This window comes from Echinops telfairi, unplaced genomic scaffold (assembly GCF_000313985.2).
Source record: "Echinops telfairi isolate 266 unplaced genomic scaffold, ASM31398v2 ScPeMD7_9;HRSCAF=40, whole genome shotgun sequence".
Lineage (NCBI taxonomy): Eukaryota > Metazoa > Chordata > Mammalia > Afrosoricida > Tenrecidae > Echinops > Echinops telfairi.
In genome coordinates this window covers 962,217-984,036 of record NW_022103906.1, presented here as the reverse complement: position 1 = coordinate 984,036, position 21,820 = coordinate 962,217, and the positions used below count along the sequence as shown (strand labels likewise).

The window sequence follows — 21,820 nt, the reverse complement described above, 5'->3', positions numbered from 1 at the left end:
TAAAGGGATGTCCAGTGGCCTACAAACGGGCTTTGGGTCTCCACTCCACACTCCCCCCCTCATTCACTATGATAAGATTTTTTGTTCTTTGATGCCTGATAACTGATCCTTTCGGCACCTCATGATCACACAGGCTGGCATGCTTCGTCCATGTGGGCTTTGTTGCTTCTGAGCTAGATGGCTGCTTGTTTACCTTCAAGCCTTTAAGACCCCAGACACTATATCTTTTGATAGCCAGGTACCATCAGCTTTCTTCACCACTTTTGCTAATTCACTCACTTTGTCTTCAGCGGTTGTGTCAGGAAGGTGAGCATTATAGAATGCCAATTTAATAGAAGAAAATATTCTTGCATAGTGGAGGCCCAATATCCTTCTGCTACTTTAATATTAAACCTATAAATATATGCACATAGATCTATTTCTCCATCCTCATATATAAATATATTTGCATATGTACAAGCCTTTATTTAGACCTCTATAAATACCCTTTGCCTCCTAGCTATCTCCTCTGTTTCCTTTGACTTTCCTCTTGTCCCACTATCATGCTCAGTCTTCATTTTGGTTTCAGTAATTCCTCTTGGTTACATCCTTTGATCACACCCTACCAGGCCTCCTACACCCTCCTCGCCACCGATTTGGATCACTTGTTGTTCCCTTGTCCCTGGGTTTGTTAACACCATTACCTTTCACTCCTCTTCCCCCTCTGCCATGTCCCCCCGGAACTCTTGGTCCCATTGTTTTCTCCTCCAGATTGTTCATCCAGCCTATCTTATTTAGACAGACCTGCGGAGATAATAACATGCACAAAAACAAGACAGAGCAAAGCCAAGCAACAATATACAACAAAACATCAACAACAACAAACCAGTGACAAAAAAACACACACACAAAAAACTTAACAATAAGAAAGAAAAGCTTGTAGTTAGTTGAAGGACTGTTTGTTGACCTTTAGGAGTGTTTTCCAGTCCAGTCTGTTGGGGCACCATGCCCTGGCCCCCAAGTTCACCTTCAGAATTCCCTTGGCACCTCGCTGTTCTGTTCCCTTGCCGTTCTGTTGCACCCCCTTAGTGTTTTGCCTCTGTGTGGCTGGATCAGATTGGGCGCAATTTCCACACTGTGTCTACGGTGTTGTCCCCTGTAGGGCTATGGGTCAGTGAGGGATGTCATGTCTCATAGTGGGGCCAGCCATGTGGTCCTCTCTGTGGACAGGCTGCTCTAATCAGAAACAACATCCTCAAGGCCTGGTGGGCCAGGATGTGCTCCACTTTCTCCTCCTCCCGCTTCATCTGCTTCTGTTTGCTCTGATCAGATATGTCTCTCTCCCAGAACTTTAGATTCAATGCCGTCCTTTGAAATAAATCCCTCTGGGGTAGAGGCAGGTGTCCAAGTAGTAGTTGGGATTGGGGCCAGCCCCTCAGATCTCTCCACTGATTCCCTGCTCCACACCGGCATACTGCATTCACATCTCTGAGCAATAGGTTGAAGTCTAGTCCCTTTTTCCCTGTGGAAATATAAACAATACCTTTCCCCTCTGTGGGTTAGTGCCCTGAGCCCCCGCTACCCATTTTTTCCATTATTTTTTTCCCCTATCCCAAACCTTCTTTTTAGTTGTCTACCATATGTTTCCCTGTATTTGGTCTGGTCCCTGCCCTATTACTAGGTCCTCACCCCAGGAATGTTTGTATACAGTAGCTTTTTCCTTATGCCCCTTTTGCATTTTTTAAAAGCTTACCTCAGCAGGCTCATGTTCTGTAGCCTTGATATGTGTCTTCTGTAGGCAGCAGATTGATGGGTTGTGTTTTCTAAGCCAGTCTACTAGTCTCAGTCTTTTAATGCCTGCGTTCAGGCCATTGATATTCTGTGTTACCTGGTTTCCCTGAAAATAAGGCAGTGTTTTATATTAATTTTTGCTCCCAAAGATGTGCTATGTCTTATTTTTCCACGAAGAAGAATACGGTACACATTTATTGTTGAACAACAAAAAAGGAAATTCATTACCTGTATACAGTACAGTAGTATGTCATCACAAACCAGCATACCCAGACAAACTGTGAATCCTACAGTATCAAGAATTTCTTGTTACTACCATTATTTCCATGTACAACAATGTATGGTACTTTTACTCATAATCTATGGTACATTTACTCGCACTTCCTGTCTGCTCCGGCTACGCTGTGGGCAACAGTGAGCTGAGGGGTGGCACCCGCCACTATGGTTCAGAGTCCAGAGTTATGGTAGCTTTGGGGGGCCTTATTATTGGGGAGGCCTTATGTTTGGGGAGGTCTCATTTGGGGGGGATGCCTTATATTTCAGCGAGAGGCAAAACTGTAAGTAGGTCTTATTTTCGGGCGATGTCTTACTTCCAGGGAAACATGGAAACATCTGCGGACCCTGTGATGTCATCTTAGACCTTTTGTGTTGGGTGTTCTCCTACTTTCCTTTTTCATTAGTGTGTTGTGCGTGTGTGTGTGTGTGTGTGTGTGTGTGTGTGTGTCATTCTTGACTTCTTTCCATCCTTAAGCCAATGCTATCTTGGGGTGTGCTTTCTCTTTTTTGCCCTCTGGGTAAGGTTGTTCTATGTGGTGATCTCTTATTTATGCTTGGTGAGCGTTGTTCTTCTACCCATACAGGGTTTCTTCTAACATATTCTTTGAGTGTTTCCTTGTCTGGGAAGACTCTTACTTCTCCATCAATCTTGATTGATAATTTGGCTGGGTAGAGTATTCTTGGGTTTGTGTTGTTTTCCTTCAATTGTTGGAATATGTTACTCCACTCTCTCCTCTTCTTCATAGTTTCTGCTGATAAATCTGAGCATATTTTAATTTGGGAACCTTTATATGTGATTGCTTGTTTTTCCCTAACTGTTCTCATGATTTTCTCCTTTTCCTCAAAGTTGGATAGTTTAACTATTAGGTGCCTTGGTGATTTCTTCTTGGGATTCAATCAAGCTGGTGTTCTTTCAACCTCCTGAATGGTTGCCTGGTGTTCATTCATTAAGCTGGGGAAGTTTTCCTCCAAGAATTCTCTCTCTATTGTTACAGATGACGTCTCTGTTGTGTCCTCCACCAGTGAGCCAATAGTTCTAATATTGTTCCACTTCATAGCATCAGACATAGCTATTAGGTTTTCTTCAGCTTCTCTGATGATCTTATCAGGTTTTTGTTCACATTTGTTAATGTCTGCTTGGCTGTCCTCCAAGTCACTGATGCGGTTCTTTGCTTCCTCCAGTCGATTCTCGAGGTCCGTGTTTCTGCTACTGGTTTTTGTAATCTCCCTAAGCTCCTGTATTTCCCTTTGGTGTATGACCTTTATCTCCTCTACCATTTCATCCTTTTTCTGTACTGTTTCCCTCATACCATGTATGACTCCAAGCAGCATTCTGAAAATTTCTTTCTGTGGCAGCTCAATGTGTGCTTCTTTTAAGCATGTCATCATGTTCGGGACATCTTCTGCCATTGCATTTTGTTTATCCTGTTTTTTCATTGAGGTCTTTGGGGCTGATGGCTGTTTGTGTTGCGTTGTTTTAGAGGAGCCAGGTGACATTTTCTAGGGAATCAAAGACCACTGGCTCTCTCTGGGAGACTTGTAGGGATGCTTCTTCGAACTGCCTACAGCTAATTTCACTATGAAATTAACCTACCACTTTATCTTCCTGTGGCTTCCCTCTCAGGGGATTGCTCCAGAAGACTGGTGGGTTGCCTGCTTTGGTGTTTCAGAGGTTGGGCAGAGGTTCCTGCAAAAGCTTGGAATGCTGAATGTTGGCTGAGCTGCCTTAGGCCCCCAGGCACACAGGCAGGAATTCCCTGGTAAGAAGTTGGGCAGAGTATCCCCTGATGGAGATCGGCAGAGTTTTCCCCAGACTAGGGCCAGCTGAACAGGGTGGAGCTCACCTAGCTGGGTGTGGCGCAGGTGTAAATGCCCTAGTCTAAGGGGAGTGGTCTGGAGGTCAGCAGTGGAGTGGGAGAGAACAGGAAAGAGACAAAGAGGAGGGAAAAAATTAAAAAGTAAGCCCACGGAGACTGTGCAGGGATATATAGAAGAAAGAGAAACAAAAGTTACAATGTAGCTGAGTACTGATCCCTGCCCGTGGAGCTGCAAGGCTTTAGTCCCTGCCCCGAGGCAGGTGGTGGCAAACTGTGGCTGTGTTGAGAGTAAGCCCCCTTACGGGGCTCCAAATGTTCCTGGCTCTGACAGAGAAAGTGGTGGGGCTAAGGTCAAGCCCTAGCAGCCTCCACTGTGGTAAGCCAAAAGCCCCCAACCCCTCAAAACTTTGTGGGTCGGTGCCTACTTATCTTTATGATGCTACTTCTGCGTTCCAGCAGCATTGAATTTCCCTCTAAGCAACTCTCCTGGGCTGAATTCTGCGGATTCCCTCTGGTATGTGCTACTGCATCACCATCTTCCCGGAGTTTTCCCCTGCCCATGTATCTTAAAGGTTACATCTTTGGAAAACCTACCAACCAGTCTACTCAACAAACAGTCTTTCCAGAAGTCAGAATTTACTTAGAATCAACTTATAACAAAACTTACCATGAACTATTTTTAAACATTTCATACATCTATTGATATATTTTTAATAAAAATTTACTTTTTATGCTTAGCAAGTTAGCAGTGTATTTATGTTAGAATTAAATGGTGATTTATTATGTGTTGATTATATTTAAAATGGAAACTCATTTGTGAAGAAATTTTTAATAGCTATGTATATTCTCACTTTGTGAAAGAATGTAAAAAAAGAAATGAAAAGCAATCTTTGTTTATTAGTGGTTACCAGGCATGGGAAGGAGAGGAAAAAGAGAATGAAAAAAAAAAAAGAAAAATTTCATTATATCCTGGGTGAGGAGAAAGTAGTTTTTGAAAATAGTTTATGAATAGAAAATATAGAAATAATTTAAAAATCAGAAAAATTTTGAATATTTGTAACTTAAATTACAAACCATCACCACTTGTCAGCCAGGTTGTTGTACTGTGGTGGCTTCTGTGTTGCTGTGATGGTGGAAGCTATGTCACTGGGATTTCAAATGCCAGCAGGATCACCCAAAGTGAATAGGTTTCAGCAGAGCTGTAAGAGTAAGAATAGACAATGAAGAAGCACTTGGCTCCCTATATCAGAGGAAGGAGCCTCTTAAAACCTTATGCACAGCTTCGAAACATTGTCAGATAATGTAGGCCTAATGAATGAGGAATGTTGTCAGAGATAGTACTGGAGGATTGACCCCTTGGGTCTGAGGGCAATCAATATACTCAGGAGCAGCTGATTTCTTGAAGTGGCATCAACCAGGGTGATGTGAGTGGGGTAAAGTCTCTGGGAGTGGAGCCTTCTGGGTATTCATTTACTCATGGGGCAGGATTCAAGGTCAAGAGAAACACCTGCAAAATTGCTAATGATCAGAATTTGGATTTGCGAAGTATGAATCTAGGAGAATTGGAAGTGGTCAAAAAATGAAATGGAATGCATAAAGATCGATATCCTAGACATTAGTGAGCTAAAATGGACCAGTATTGACAATTTTCAGTAAGAAGATGTTATGGTTTACTATACCAAGAAAAGCACAATCAAGAGGAATGGGGTGTCACTCATCATGAAAAAGGACATTGCAAAATCACTCGTGAAACGAAGTTGGAAATCACATGATAGGATTTTGCAAAACCAACATGTTCATAGCAACTACCTTTTCAATAATACAAAAGATACATGGACTTCTCCAATTGGAATGCACGGAAGTCAAATTGACCACAACTGTGGGAAAACAAGATGGAGTAACTCAATATTAGAGTAGCTAAAGCAAATGGAAGAGGATGGAGTCAAATAGTTGAGTAGAATATTTCAAATGTCAGCTCAAGAAGACAAAACCAAATCTTATAATGAAATGTGAAAAAACTTGGAATTAGAAAACCAAAGGGGGAGGGCATAGGCAGCATATCTTAAACTGAAATAGCTGAAGAAAAAAACTCAAGCCTTGAGTTGAAATACTGAAAGATTCTGTGAGAAAACTAATCACTGATACAGAAATCATCAAAAGAAAAATGGAAAGAATACACAGAGTCCTGTACCAAAAAGAATTCGTCAACATTACACCATTTCAGAAAGTAGCATATGTGTAAGGATCAATGGCAGTGAAGGAAGAATTTCCAGCTGCACTGAAAGCATTGCTAAAAACACGGCTCCAGGAATTGATGGAATATCAATTGAAATGTTTCAATAAGCTGATGAAGCACTTGAAGCACTCACTTGTCTATCCCAGGAAATTTGGAAGACAGCTATATAGCTAACTGACTGGAATAGATTCATATTTGTATCCATTCCAAAGAAAATTGACTCAACAGAATGCTCAAATTATAGAACAATATCATTGTTATCACATGTAAGTAACATGCTGCTGAAGACCATGCAGCAGTGGTTGCAGCAGTACATTGACAAGGAGCTGCCAGAGGCTTAGGCTAGATTCAGAAGATGACATGGAACAATGGATAACATTGCTGATGTGGCATGGATCTTGGCTGAAGCAGAGAACACAAGTACGATCTTTACCTGTGTTTCATTGACTATGCCAAGGTATTCAACTGTGTGGATCATAATAAAAATATGAATATCTTTGAAAAGAACAGGAATTCCAGAACACTTCATCATGCTCATGCTGAACTTGTACATGGATTAAGGGGAACTTGTGAGAATGGAACAAAGACATACTGCATGACTGAAAATCCAAAAAGGTGCGAGATAGGCTTGTATCCTCTCACCATACTTATTCAAACATTATGCTGAGCAAATATTTAGAGAAGCTGGCTTATATGAAGAAAAACGTGGCATCAGGATTGGAAGAAGGTTCATTAACAATGGGCAATGTGCAGGTTCCATAACCTTGATTGTTGAATGTAAGGAGGACGTGAAGCATTTGTTGAAGAAGATAAGGATTGATTTCTTCAGTATGGAATACAACTCAATGTAAAGAAGATCAAAATCCTCATAACAGGGCCAATAGGGAGCATCATGATAGATGGAGAAAAGGTTGACATTTTCATGGTTCCATAATCAATGCTCATGGAAACAGCAATCAAGAGATCAAACGATACAGCATTTTAGGTGAATATGCTACAAATGATCTTTTTAGAGTATTAAAAAGCAAGAATGCTACTTTGAGGACCCAACCCAGCCTGACCCAACCTACGGTTATTTTCAATTGCTTCACACGCCTGTGAAAGTTGGACATCGAATAAAAAAGATCGAGATAGATTGCTGCATTTGAATTGTGGTGCTGGAGAAGAATATTATACATACCAAGGGCTGTTAGAAGGAAAACAGATGTGCCTGGGAAGAATTACGGCCAGGATGCTCCCTGGAGGCAAGTATGGCAAGACTTTACCTTAAATACCTCAGATGTCAGGAGAGACCAGTTTTGGGAGACGGACAGCTTGTTTGGTAGAGGGCAGCAAAGGAGAGGAAGGCTGCCAAGGAAATGTATTGACACCTGGGCTGCAACAATGGGCTCAAGCATAGGAACTATTAGGATGGAGCAGAACCAGGCAGTGTTTCCTTCTGTTGTGTGTGGACACCTCACAGTAACAACATATCACAGACAAAGGACTATTCTATACATAAATCTATATATAATATATATTTATTTCAAGAAATATATATATTTTGAGAAAACTTTCATAAAGCCACAAGCTACCTTATAACATGATGACCCTGGAAAACAGCATGCTGAGCGAAGTTAGTCAATCACAAAAGGACAAATATTGTATGAAACAATTACAACAAGGATAAAAATGAAGATAAAGGTATGCTTCTACTCCCACATTGTGTGGTTTTCTATTCTGATACCCCAAGCAATGAGGTGGTGTGCCTGCCTAGTTCCCATAAACCATATAACACACCCTTATTTGAATATCTGATAAAGCACCTTGAGAGAAGTGGCTTCACTCCAAATGGCATCAATTTTGAAATTTTGTAGAAAGGAGAAGATAAATCAATACTTGCCACAAAGCAGTGTGCTGGGGACATCCCAAATCAGCAGAAACTTATAAGAGTAACTAGTGAAGCTTACTGGGAACTCAGATGAAGAGCAGGTTATCACAGAAGGCAACGGCACTCCTGATAGTGTGTAAATTTTGTGGGGCACTTTGCCATTGATAAAAAATGTTTAACCTTACTTATATGGACCCCAATAAGCCTGGGCACTTTTGACCTAATTTTGACCTAGTTTCTAACCAGTATGTGGTAACCCAGGTATAGAAAACTAGGACATTAGACTATGTCCTTTTAAAGTGTGCAATTACTATTGTACACCACACTAGAAGGACATGATGAACATGAATTGGAAACCCTAGTAAATGAACTAGACTTTACCTTAAACCCACTTGTAGAAGAGCCAAGAAAGTGAAATTCTCCATTGAACTTAAAGTGGAAAGGCCCTATTTGTAGAAGCATCAGACAATTACTATCCTGAGGTTATGAATTTGGTGGTTGTGGGACTTTAGTTTGGTTTAAGTCTATTGCTTTGAGAGTGCCAAGTTGCATTTGAGATGCTAGGTCCAATATAGATGTATATAGATGACAAGTGAGTAGTTAGAGATAGGAGTCTGGTGTTTAGGAAAGGGTAAAATAATAGAATGAAAATAAGACTAACAAAACCAAGATATTGATTTAGCAAGCATTTTAAAAATATTTATTTATAGATATCTGAACCTTGTCACAGTAAGTGATTCTACTGGTAGAAAAATGGCTAAGGAAAAACATAACCCCATAAAGAAGAAAGGTTAATAGATATCATCTTTTTTTATTACATAATAGTTGAACTTCTTTGTAATCATACATTTCTATAAGTAAAATATTTGGATATATAAAGAAACATTTTAAGGCTTCATATTCTAGTTAATAACTATAATTCTCATTGTTTAAGACAGGCATATTTTGGAGATATTTTGAGTTTAGTTCCAGATGACCACAGTAAAGTGAACATTACAATAAAGCAAAAAAAAAATTCTTGTTTCCCTATACATATAAAAGTTATATTTATACTAGATTGTAATCTAGTCAGTGTGTAATAGCATTATGAAAATGTTTACTATATGAAGGAGCTTCAAAAATTTTGTAGAATAACTCCTATATTTTAATTCCATTTTCCACAAATTTTTGAAAGGTCCCCCCCTTTTTTTCAAGAATTACCCAACTCTGATGCAGAGACATGGAGTGAGCACATGCTTTGGAAAATTGGGCCGACTGAACTATTCTATGCATTATCATCACAATCTTCAATTTGTAAAAATAATACAGTATTTATGAAGCATGATAATTTGAGGTATGCCTGTACTTGCTTTTGTAAGTATAGAGATATATTATGTATTTCTCAAAGAATAGGGAAAAATAGACTCTAATTCATGGTTACATAGTTGGCTGGAAAAATGCCAGTTTGACCTCGAAGTCTTCCTTCCCACCAATCAAAGTGTGACTCGGTTTTTGAAATCACTGTGATCCTGTCTCCAGCTTGAAACCTCAGATCTCCTGGCTGCTGTCCTTCAAAAGAATATAGTGCTGTCACTTCTACAGGTCGTGGTGAGATTCCTAAAATGAGATCAGAAGTACTTAAATTACTACTCACATTTTTAAAAGTAAATATTGGGAGTGTGTATATATAAAATATATATCAATCATTTAGGGCATGGTATGCTAAGACAAAGGATATAGTAAATGACACAATATCACAATTCAAGGTTTACATTTTCTCAAATGATTAAGCTTACATTTTGCTCCTTTCAAAAGATCAAATGTTTGGCAATAACATTTCCAACATCTACACAAGTTAGAACAGCATAATATTTTATACACAAGATTTATTAAACAAATGTTTCTGGTTAAAATTATTTGAATTTTTAATAACCTACAAGATATTTACATATTTATTTATTTATTAAATATTTACATACTTCTCATGTAATAGCATAATGGCTTCCATAAAATACAGCTACTGAAGAAAAGCTGTTATTTATGTTCATGATTATATTATATGAAATTAAATTTTAACATCTTACTCGAGAGTATACAGTTTTAAGGATTTTAGTTAAGATGTTATTTTGCTGCTATTATAGTTAATATTTATAGTTTTCTCCCTGGTTTCAGAGCTGTATTTATTTGATCTTTTCCCTCAATATCTATATGCAATTCAAATGAGAACAATTTGAAGCATATTCACATATGCTAAAGAAAGTATTTTATCACATTATTGAATTAAAGGGACTGTATTGGAAAAAAATACTTCAAGAATTAAATGACTAATATGAGTAAAAGATAGTAAAGATATAAACTGTGGAACAGTATGGAAAATATAAAGCCAGAAACAGATACATTTAAGTTGCTATCTACAAAATGTTTAATATTTTATGTTTCATATTAATTTGTAAATGGATTAAGCAGCTGGATTATTATAGCCATCTATGTACAGAAATACAGAGGACATAATTAATAAAATTCTAGAAGCATTACTTATTTGAACATACAAAATTACAAATTGCAAAAGGATTTCCCTTGGACTTCCAGTGGGAATTAAAAATAGTAACAATTTAGTTAGAATTAAACGACTTTAACACAGACTGAATTTGTAGCTTACTCAAGATAGTGCTATAGTTTTCTGGAAAAGCATGCGATATCTAGTTTTAATTTTTTCTAAAGTAAATAATCTTAATAATTACTAATATAAGTAAATAAGGAATATTTATAGTATGATTAGTTTTCTCTATGGTAGAGAATCATTCATATTTGTATATATTTATATTATATTACTTTCAGCCTACCCATTTTAAGGAACAAAATTAAAAGAATATAACAAAAAGAAAAACTATTATATTGTATAGAAATAATCAATTCAAGTTAATTAATGACTAATACAGTAAAAAAGTTATAATTAAATGCTATGAAAATTAAATGGAACCAAACTAGTATCACATACATCCAAAAGAATATTCATACTATGCTTCACTGATATTACCTCATGTTACAGAAAATGTTACAGAAAAATAAACTTCTGATGATTATTCTCTTAGCAATAATGATGGTTATGAATTTATATACAAAGTTTAATTTTGATTAACCAAGACTTATCAATGAAGACCCAATTAACACAATTCTTCCCCTTTGTTACTGTCTCCTTAGGAAAAAAAAATAAAGGTTCTCTGTGAATACATAAGAATGTCCAGGAAATCATAGTTATTTCAGTTGCCATAGACTTACACAGCTATCTACAAAATTATAAATGAAAAAGAAAGATGAAAGGTAGAATTGGGGTCATGGTAGTTGGGGGGAGGAAGCGTTTAAGAACTAGAGGAAGGTTGTGAGTTTCATTACTGCTACACTGAACCCTGAGTGACTCATCTCCACCCCACTTACCCTCTGCAAGGGATGTCCAGTTGCCTACAGATGGGCACTGGGTCCCCATCACACGCTCCCTGACTGTTTTGAGAGGTTGCAAAGAAATAGGTTTGATAGAGTTTCTTGAAGAATACAAAATTACCACGGGAACTTATTATCAAGAAGCTTTAAGAAAAGGAAACCTGCTTGGAGGGGAAAAATGCCAGGAAATTGCCCTGGGAATTTTCTCCCCTCCCCCATCATGACAAGGCAGCTGTGCATCTTCTGAGGGTGTCAAGGGCTGTCTTCTACGAAAGTGTTGAGAAATCTTACCCGAACCATCCTACAGTCCTCATCTTGAGCCTGCGGACTCCTGTTTGCTCCCCAAACCAAAAGAACACTGGAAAGTTCCTGGCAGACACCGGGCGGCGCAGTGGTTACTTGGGCCGGTCAAGTCTATGGGCTCCCTGTGTACTCCATCTAGAGAAGGCCATGTGGATAGTTGACGCTTATATTGTTGGGAAAATTTTGCACATAAGAACTGATTCGTTTTGCAAAATTCTATTAATTGACCTCCAGCTTCTTCTATTTTATCACCAAGATCATATGTTCTAACTACTGTCCCCTCCTCTTTGTTTCTAAGTTTACATTACAAGCACCATTAATTATCAATGGGTTTTGATTGCAGGTTTAATTGATTTAAGACTGAAGAAGTTGGTAAAAATTCTTCAATTTCTTTATCATCAGCTTTAGTGTTCAGTTCATAAATTGTAATATATTAACTATCTTTTATATTAAAAGATATTATCCTATCAGCGATAGCACTGTACTTCAAGATTTATCTTGAAATGTTCTTTTTAACAATGAATGAAAGCCATTCCTCCTGAACTTGTCATTTTTGGCACAGTAAGCCATATGACCGCCTGATTCAAAATGGCCAATACCAGTCCATTTCAGTGCACTAATTCCTGGGTACTGAACTCCATTTCATTTTTGATGATTTCCTATTTTCCTAGATTCATATTTCATGCATTCAATGTTTCATTTATTAATGGATGGCTCAGCTGTGTCTTCTTATTTCCAGTCATGCCTCATTAGCACATGCAAGTCTTGAAGGACTCCATCCACATCATTCAGGATGACTCTGCTTTGAGGAGGCAGCACTTCTCTAGTTGTATTTTGAGTGTCTTCCAACCTGAGGAGTTTATCTTCTAAAACTATATCTGAAGTATTTATTCAGCTGTCATTCATAAGGTTTGCAGTGGCTAATTCCTGGGAAGCAGACAGTTTATTCCTTCATAATAGTCTTTCACTAAATCTATAAGTTCTGCTGAAACCTGTTCACTGTGGGTGATCCTGCTGGTACTGGAAATACAGATGACGGAGCCATTAGCATTATAGCAACATGCAAGCCACCCCAGTGTTAGGGTAATAATTTCTGTTAGAAGAATCAATAGCAGACTAATCCAAAGGAGTTGGGAAATAAAGGTGTCTCAAATATCTAACTCTTCCAATATGCTATTATGCTCCACCCCCTCTTCCTCCCTCATCCCTTGAGTGGGTTCCCTCACAAGCCGGGATCCCTGTTTACATAGTGGTGGTTGTTGTTCAGTCTCAGATCTGAAGGTAAGTCAGCAGAGGTGAGCCAAATACAGGGTCCAGAACCAGAAGCCAAAAATGCCCTTAAGTTACAGCAAGTCTTCTTACTTCTACCGAACCTCAGTCAGGAAATAGGAGTATGAATTTTGAGGTGATGAATGTTAGAACTGTATGGTGACACCAGGATAGTCCAAGGAAAACAAGAGATGGTGTCTTAAGTCACACCTTCTACTAAGGTAGGGTCAAAGATGCCCTCAAGGAAACAAAGAGTATTGCTTAGTTCACACCCTCTACTAAAGTCATGTCGTAAGCCCTCTCTAATCCTGTCTATTAGGAGCAATGGTGGTACAGTAGTTATGCATTGGGCTGAGATCCGCAGGGTTTGTAGTTCAAAATCAATAGCTGCAATGCAGGGAAAAGAAGAGACTTTCTACTCACAAAAACAGTTACAGTCTTGGAAACAATGTAACTGTTCCACTCTGTCCTATGGGGTGGCAATGAGTCACTATGGACTCGATGCAATGAGAGTATGTTAATCCTGTCCAGTAGTGTAGTGCAGAATGCCCTCCAAAAGGAGACTAGAGCCACAGGTGGACAGAGGCCAGAATTAGAGTACATGAAGAATTATGGATAGCAAGGCTGAATTAATTGTCTATAACTCAATTGTGCTAAACTGACAGATAAATGGTGATAGAGGAAAGGTTGGGAGATGGAAAAACTGCCTTCTAAAATGTATACATCTAGATAGAGGGTATATTGAGAAATAATTGCTACATATTTTGCTATGGTTTAATAAAGGTTTAAACCTTTTTTAAACATTTAGTTTAATATTTTTCTATTATTTGTAGCAATACTTTTTGACTTATCACTGTGTATATAATAGCAGCTACTCTTCACTCAAAAAGGCATTGCTAATAAGTACTTCTTATGTTCTATACTTATGTCACTTAGACTCTTTAAAATGAGGCAAACAGTTTTAGCTACAGAGAACTATTATTTTTATCCCCATCTTAAAGCATATGAAACTGACATTTAGAGATGCTGAGTAATTTATCCAAGGTCAGGGAACTGGTAAAAGTATCAGTGCTTTGAAACTAAGTTGTTTATCTCCAGGTACTTTCAATTGATATTTAATAATACTCAAGCAGCCTCAAGACCACACAAATATTAAATTGAGTCCAAGAGATTGAACTTAGATTTATCAGAGCAGTTTGTATTTGTTAGGCAATTTTTCAAGGAGAATTAATATATCATTTTGGATCACAGAGTTATTCAGACTATATAGGTAATTATGAATATGTGATGCTGATGATCTTTGGGAACCAAATTAATCCACACTGGTTTTATATATCCCTTATTAGAAGAACAAAGATATTATGAACTAAAGAAGAGAGAGACAGAAGATGTCATATAAGCCTCATTTGACATACTAATGCTTACCAAGGTATGTGATTTTTTAATTTCTTCTAAATTGTAGATTCCAAGTGAAATGTGGAAAAAAGCAACAATGGGGAACATTTGGGTATAAGGGCAACAAAGAGTAACTTGGTTATTGTGTTTCAGGAGGTCAACATATGGCATTCTTCCCCTGTCCTGATAGGGTATAATTACTTGAGGTTGAGGTTTTGAAAAAATGTATGGGGTAATATATATATCCTAATTTTGAGCTTATGACGTAGTGTCCTGTCACATAAGGACGAAACTGTCACATAAGCATTAGACTAACTGCAAAGTTGGTGGTCCAAACTCAAAAGTCACTGTGCAAGAGAGAGATGCAGCTGTCTGCACCTGTCAAGATTTACAAAGCCTTGGTAAACCTATATAGACTCTCTCCGAGTCAGAATTGACTGAATGGCAGTGGGCTGGTGGTTTTGCTTATGCCACTAGTACCTAGGCAGTGCCAGAAGCTTAGTGCATGGCTGAAATCCAGAAAAGGCACTTTTCCTGAAAGGAAGACATGGCAGTCTTTGTATGAAATATCACAGTCATTGAAACCCTATTTAGCACAGTTTATTTTTCTTTGTCACATACAGACATGGAATTGCCATGGGTTGACTCCATGACAACAAACAATAACCTACATGAAGACAGACACTCTTAGAGTATAAGTATGTTCTCAAACAAAGTCCACAAGCCAAGCATTGTCATACTATATTATTAGGTATTTATCCCTTTCCTCGTATGTTAAAAATTTAATAAAGTTCCAATTCACTGACAATGAATTTTTGAAAGGTGCAGTTTACCTATACCTCAATAAAAATTGCATTAAAATAAAAAAAATTTGACTGAGAGCAAGATATATCATGAGGAAAGACTGCCTAATTACCAGAAAGCAAGTCTGATCTTAGAGATTTTTCCCATCTGAGTGATATATGCCTTTAAATTTTATCTACCTGTGCTTAAAATAAATTTGAAGGATTAAAAAAAACACATTTGGACATTTTCAATATAATATTCTAGTATAATTCAAATACGGGTTATTTAACCAAATCAGGGCTATACTTAATAGGAAACAGAGTTAGATTACAATCAACATTTAGTGATTGGCAGCTGCCCTAAGGCTCATAATTTAGCACAGTGAGGTCCAAGCGGAGCATCATTGTTTAACTTTCATTTACTCAAGGAAGCTAATTCACTTTCCCAGTGGGGTCTGCATCATGTAAGCCAACTGCAGCTAACACATCCAGCCCTAGATATATTTCAGGGGAAACAGCTCTGCCTTAGAAGCTCTGCTTCAGGAAAGCAACCCTGACTAAGAAGGCAGCCTTGGGTTTTGTTAAGCACCACAGGGACAGGAACAGGAGTTACTCAGTCTGGCTGCGCCAGTTTCCCCAGGCCGTGGGCTGCCAGGCCACTTCTGCAGAGAGAGGAAGTCTACGGGTTTGGGAACCATGTTCCTGTGGGTGTGTGAGAATTCATGATAATGCCACAATCCCTGTGGACTTCTGTTTCTGGAGGGCAGTTTCACCCAACCATCAAGACATTGTTATCACAATTGGGGAAAAGGGTACTACTCAATATCCTACAATATATAGGTCTGGAGCCCACAGTAAAGGCTTATCCAGTCCAAAATGTCAATAATGCCAAGGTTGAAAAACCCCGTGATAGAAAATTTCAATGTGGGTCATAGGTCGGGAATGACTGTTGGTATGCTGAAAGCACAGACTGAATTATGGAAAATGTCCCTTCAAGGGCTTGCAGAGGGAGCATCAAGTCAGACTATCTAAGGCTTATCTCACTGAGAGGTCCAAGTAATGTTCAGATGGACCTAACAAATGGTACAAAACTAAAACCATCAGGGGGAGGAAATGACATGCTGTTCGGAGGATTATCATTATGGCTGACAGCCCATGTGTACAGTTGTAGATTGTCTCTGTGGGCGTGTAACAAGTTTAAACGTTAGCACAATGGGGAGACTGAATGGCCTGCCTAAGTAAGTTTTCAAGTTAAATATGAGTCAATCCCAAATACACTGAGACTTTTCTCTAGCAAGGATACTCTGTTAGCATGTAGAGAAGTCTTTGTAGAGTTTTACTGTTTCAGAGTACTTAAAAAGTAGGTTTTAGTTTTAAAATAGATTTTAAAACTTCCCTATTCATCACCTACCCCTTCAAAAATCATATGTGTATGGAGAAAGGAATCCAATAATTAATAGCATTAACCTGGAATCTACTAAGTATTTTGCTACTTTGACTCATTTTAGCCTCAATGTATCTCGTGTGTCTCAGTGGAGGTTTGTGTATTGCTATCATGCTGACTAAGTTTCAGTGGAGTTTCCAGATGAACACTAACCAAGAAGAAAGTCTTGTCAATTTGCTTCTGAAAGTGAAAATCTTAAGGATCCCAAACATCCAATCCACAAGGCATCATGGAAACGGCACGGGACTGAGTAGAGTTTTCTTTCTGTTGTGTATGGGTCAACGGGAGTTGGGTTGACTCCATGGCAGCTAACAAAATAAAAACACACTAAGCAAACACTAGTAAATGTTATTATCCTCAGAGGATGAAGCTCTTAAATATAAGGATTGTGATTTAAATCTAAGTCTTTGACTACAGAAAACAGTTTTGCCTTTTGCTATTTACCATGAATTGTTTTCTCTTGGTGTTGCTTATGGGATATTTCTAACATCTATTAGGCATCAAGACTACAAGTTTTAGGAGCACTGATAGCATAGTGGGTTTGGCTGCTAACCACAAGGTCAGCAGTTTGAAACCACAGGAGAAAGGTGAGTCGTTCTACTCTGACAGAGTTACAGTCTTGCAGACCCACAGTTGCAGGTTTTCTCAGTTCTGTCTGGTGGCTATGACTCACTCCCACTAGATAGCAGTGAGTTTGAGTTTAACTTTAGGATACAGGAACAAACTTTAAAGAGACACAACGTCAGAAAAGGGAAGTCAAGTTCCCAATTTCCTATTCCAATACAGTTATTTTAGGAATGCATCACCTTTATTCTGCTGTAGGTCCATCGTCTTTTTTCTCTGCACTCCTCTCCAACCAGTTCAGAAAGTCTATCCGCCCTGTCAGCTATAAGAATCTCTTTGATTTCCAGGACCAGGACCAGACCAATTACCTTCAAGTCAATTTCAACTTATGGCAGAGTAGAACTACGGTCCATAATATTTCTAATGGCTGATTTTTTAGAATTAGATCACTACCTAGTGATCCAAAGAGCTCTGGGGAGACTTGAACTTCTACCCTTTCAGTTAGCAGCCCAAGGACACTATTACATAAAAGCAAACAAAATAAAACTCTTTCTGCTGTTGAGTAAGTTCTGTTCTATCAAACTGAAAAAACAAAACAAAACAAAAAACCTGACTCATATAAAAGTTTTTATATTAGTGTCTAAGCTACTTTGATAGAACATTTATACCAGTTATTATTACTCCTAAAAGACATGTACCATAAATTCAAACTTTCAACCCACAGAGAATAAAAAATTTAATAAATAAATAAAACCTTAGAATTGTTCAAGAAATTTCAGTTGCTGAAGATCATAAGCAAAAGCTTTGCTCCACTGCTGAAGCTTGTCCTAGGATGAATTGTGTCCTCTTGCAAAACATATGTCAACTTGGTTACACTCTAATTCCCAGTATTGTGTGGTACTCCTCCAAATGTTATCTGATATAATAATCCTCCATTCTGGGTAGGAATTTACATCACATATAATGGAATTGAGGATAATTACATTAAATAACAATTCACAAAATATAACCCAACCTAGTCATTAATGAGGCATGACTAGATTGGGTTATATTTTGTACCACAGCCTTACAGGAGAGTATGAATTAAATCACATTCTGACTCATGCTACTAACCCTACAAATTCACTTGAGAGATGCCTTACTAGACACAACCTTGAATGAATCACATATTCAATTTTACATGCAATGAAAGTGAGGGAAGGAAGAAGAGAGAAGGGACCCAGCTACCACTGAGAAAGAAGAGGTGGGACCCAAGAGTGTCCTTTGGACCCATAGTTCTTGCGCTGAGAACCCTCTCGACCCAAGGGAAAAATGATGCCAAGAAAATGGAGATCTGCCAGGAACACTGAGTCCATATTTGCTGAAAGGAGACAAAGATTCTCCTTGAGAGGTGACAGAGGGAGCCTGCCCCTAAAGCTGTTGCTTGAATTCAGATTTGTAAACTGCAAGCTAAAAAATGTTTGCTCATTGAAGATATCTACTTGTGGTATTTTTGTGATTGCAACACTAGATAATTAAGTTAGACAGACCATCATACTAAATTTGAAACCACATTCTATCCTTTGGACTTCTCAGATCCATTGGAAAAGTATGGTGAGGGGAAAACCTGCCAGAAGTAGGTTCATTGGATTAGGATTTTTATGATTCTGAATTAAGTACATAGCAGTGAGTTCTGAGTTTTGTGGGTGAGGCATTGGGTTGCCTAATGGTTCTAATGTACCAGGCATTTCAAAGGAGAAAGATAAACATCTGCGTGCTCATGTAAAGAGGGGCAGTCGTGGAGACCCTGCACAAGGTCACGATGAGTCAGAATCTACTTGATGTCTGTGTATTTGGTGATTACCTTGATGTTTTATTTGTATTCAAAGGTTAATTCTTCTTCAACGTGTGTTTTAATTCAGTAATGTACAACTTTGCAATGCCAGTGGCATAATGACATGCACACTGGAATGACATGACAACTTGTCTGTCAGCTTATCATACTGTGGTGATTTCTGTGTTGCTGTGATGCTGGAAGCTATGTCTCGGTATTTCAAAACCAGTAGGATCACCCAACATGAACAAGTATCAGCAGAGCTTACAGACTACGAACTAACTACAAAGAAGGAATAGGCTGTCCACCTCAGAGAAGTGAGCTATTGGAAATGCTATGAGCAGCATCCACACATTGTTAATTACTGCAAACCTCATGAATACAAGAAGACTGTTATCTGAAATAGTGCCACAAGATGAGGCACTCAAGTTGGAGGGCACTCAAAATATGACTGAGGAACAGCTGCCTTCTTAAAGGGCCAACCATCAAACATGAATGGAGTAAAGCTTGTGGGAGCAAAGCCCTCGGGATCTTCATTTGCTGATTGGGCACAACTCAAACTGAGATAAAACAACTGTAAATATCAATTAATAACCGGAACGTGGAATGTATGAAAGATGTATGTAGGGAATTTGGAGTTCATTCAAAATGAAATGGAATACATATACATAGATATTCTAGGCACTGGGGATATGAGATGGACTGGTATTGACCATTTTGAATGAGTAAATCACATGGCTTACTCTGCCAGGAATGACAGATTCAAGAGGAATGGTATTGCATTCATCATCAAAAAGAACATTTCAAGAGCTCACTTAAAGTACACTGCTGTCTGTGACAGAATTATATCTACCCACCTTCAAAGAAATAAAATCAATATAGCTATACAAATTTCGGCACCAAGCATTAATACTAGTGGAGCAGAAACTGAAAGATTCTACCGACATCTTCAGTCAAAATTGATCAAAAATGCAGTCAAGTTGTATTGATAAATATTGGCACTTGGAATGCAAAATTTGGAAACATAGAGTAAGGAACAATAGTTGGAAAATATGGTCTTGACGATAAAGCAAAGTTGGAGATTGCATAATAGAATTTCATAAGACCAATGACTTCTTCATAGCACGTACTTTGTCTTCCAAAACAAAAGGTTCCTATACATTTGGGCTTCTCCAGATACAATACACAGAAATCAAATTTTCTATATCTGTGGGGAAAGATGATGGAGAAACTCAGTATCAGAAGCTAAAAAAAATGGTAAGGACTGACAATGGAACAGACCATCAATTGCTCATAGTAAGTTTTAAGCTTAAGTTGTAGAAAATGAAAAAAGGGTTAACTGAAGTCAAAATATAACCTTGAGAATATTCTACTTGAATATTTCAAGAATACCTCAAGAACAGATTTGATACATTAAACACCAGTGGTAAAAACCTGATGGGCTGAGATGACATCAAGAACATCTTACATGAAGAAAGCAAAAGGGGCACTAAAAAGACGGTAAGAGAGAAAGTTTCAAAGTTGGAGTCAGAAGAAACTCTTAAACTTGCTCTTAATCATACAAGAACTAAGGCAAATAGAAGAAATGCTAAAGTTAAGAGAGTAGAATAGAAACCTTTAAAGAGCAGTTCAAAAACATAAAGTAAAATATTATAATGAAATATGCAAAGAATTTGAATTAGACAACAACAAAAAAACACATTTTGAATAACTTAAACTGAAATAACTCATGAGAAAATTAAGCCTTGATTTCAAGACTGAAAGATTCTATGGGCAAAATACTGAATGATGTAAAAAACATCAAAGGAAGGTGGAGAAATATACAGTCACTGTACCAAAAATAACAAGTTGATATCTACCATTTAAGGAGGCAGCAAAGAGCATGAACCAGTGGTGCTGAAGGAAGATGTTCAAGCTGCACTGAAAGTATTAGCCCAGAACAAGGATCCTGGAATTGACAGAATTCCAATGGAAATGTTTCAACAAGTTAATGAAGCACTGGAAAAAACTCACTGTCTATTCCAGGAAATTTGGAAGACAAGCTACTTAGCCAACTGACTGGAAGAAATCGATACCAGTACCCTTTCACCCCTAAAAGGTGACCCAACAGAATTGATATCACATCCAAGTAAGATTTTGCCAAAGATTGTAAAAAAAAACTTGCAGCAGAACATTGAGAAGGAGTTGGCAAGGTTCAGACTGGATTCAGAGGAGGATGAAGAACAAGGGATCTTGCTGAAAACATTGCTGATTTCAGGTAGACCGTGGCTGAAAGTAGAGAACACCAGAAAGATGTTTAATTATGCTTTACTGAATGTGCAAAAGCATTCAATTGCATGGATCATAACAAACTATGAGTAGCCTAAGAATAGTGGGAATTCCAGAACACTTCATTTTGCTCATGTGGAAACTTTTTATGGAGCTAGGGGAAGTTGTGAAATTGAACAAGAGAATACTGCATGGTTCAAAATCAGGAAATGTGTGTGTGTTGTGGCTGTATCCTCTCACCACATTTATTCAATCTGTAGGCTGAGCAAATAATCGGAGAAGCTGGATTATGTAAAGAAGAACTCGGTATCAGGATTAGAGGAAGGCATATGAACAATCTGCTATATGCAGATGACACAACCTTGTTTGCTGAAAATTGCAATGCTGAAGGATTGCAACCTTCAGTATGGATTAAAATTCAATGGAACCCAAATCCTCACATCTGCACAAATATATAACATCATGATAAATGGGAAAATATTGAAGTTATCAAAGATTTCATCTTGCTTGAATCCACAATCCATGTTCATGGAAGCAGCAGTCAAGAGATCAAATGGTGCTTCGCACAAGGTTAAGTCGGTTTTTTAAAACCT

General features: G+C 38.1%; 1 protein-coding gene across 1 annotated transcript in view; it reads right to left on the bottom strand.

Moving 5' to 3' along the window:
* Positions 1–8,642: 8,642 nt before the first annotated feature.
* Positions 8,643–21,820, bottom strand: part of SH3YL1 (SH3 and SYLF domain containing 1) — a 65,043-nt gene continuing 51,865 nt past the window's right edge. The window contains exon 10 of the mRNA XM_045286804.1: positions 8,643–9,565. Within this exon, the coding sequence (XP_045142739.1) occupies positions 9,375–9,565 (191 nt within the window). The 3' untranslated portion in view covers positions 8,643–9,374. The remainder of the gene's footprint in view (positions 9,566–21,820) is intronic.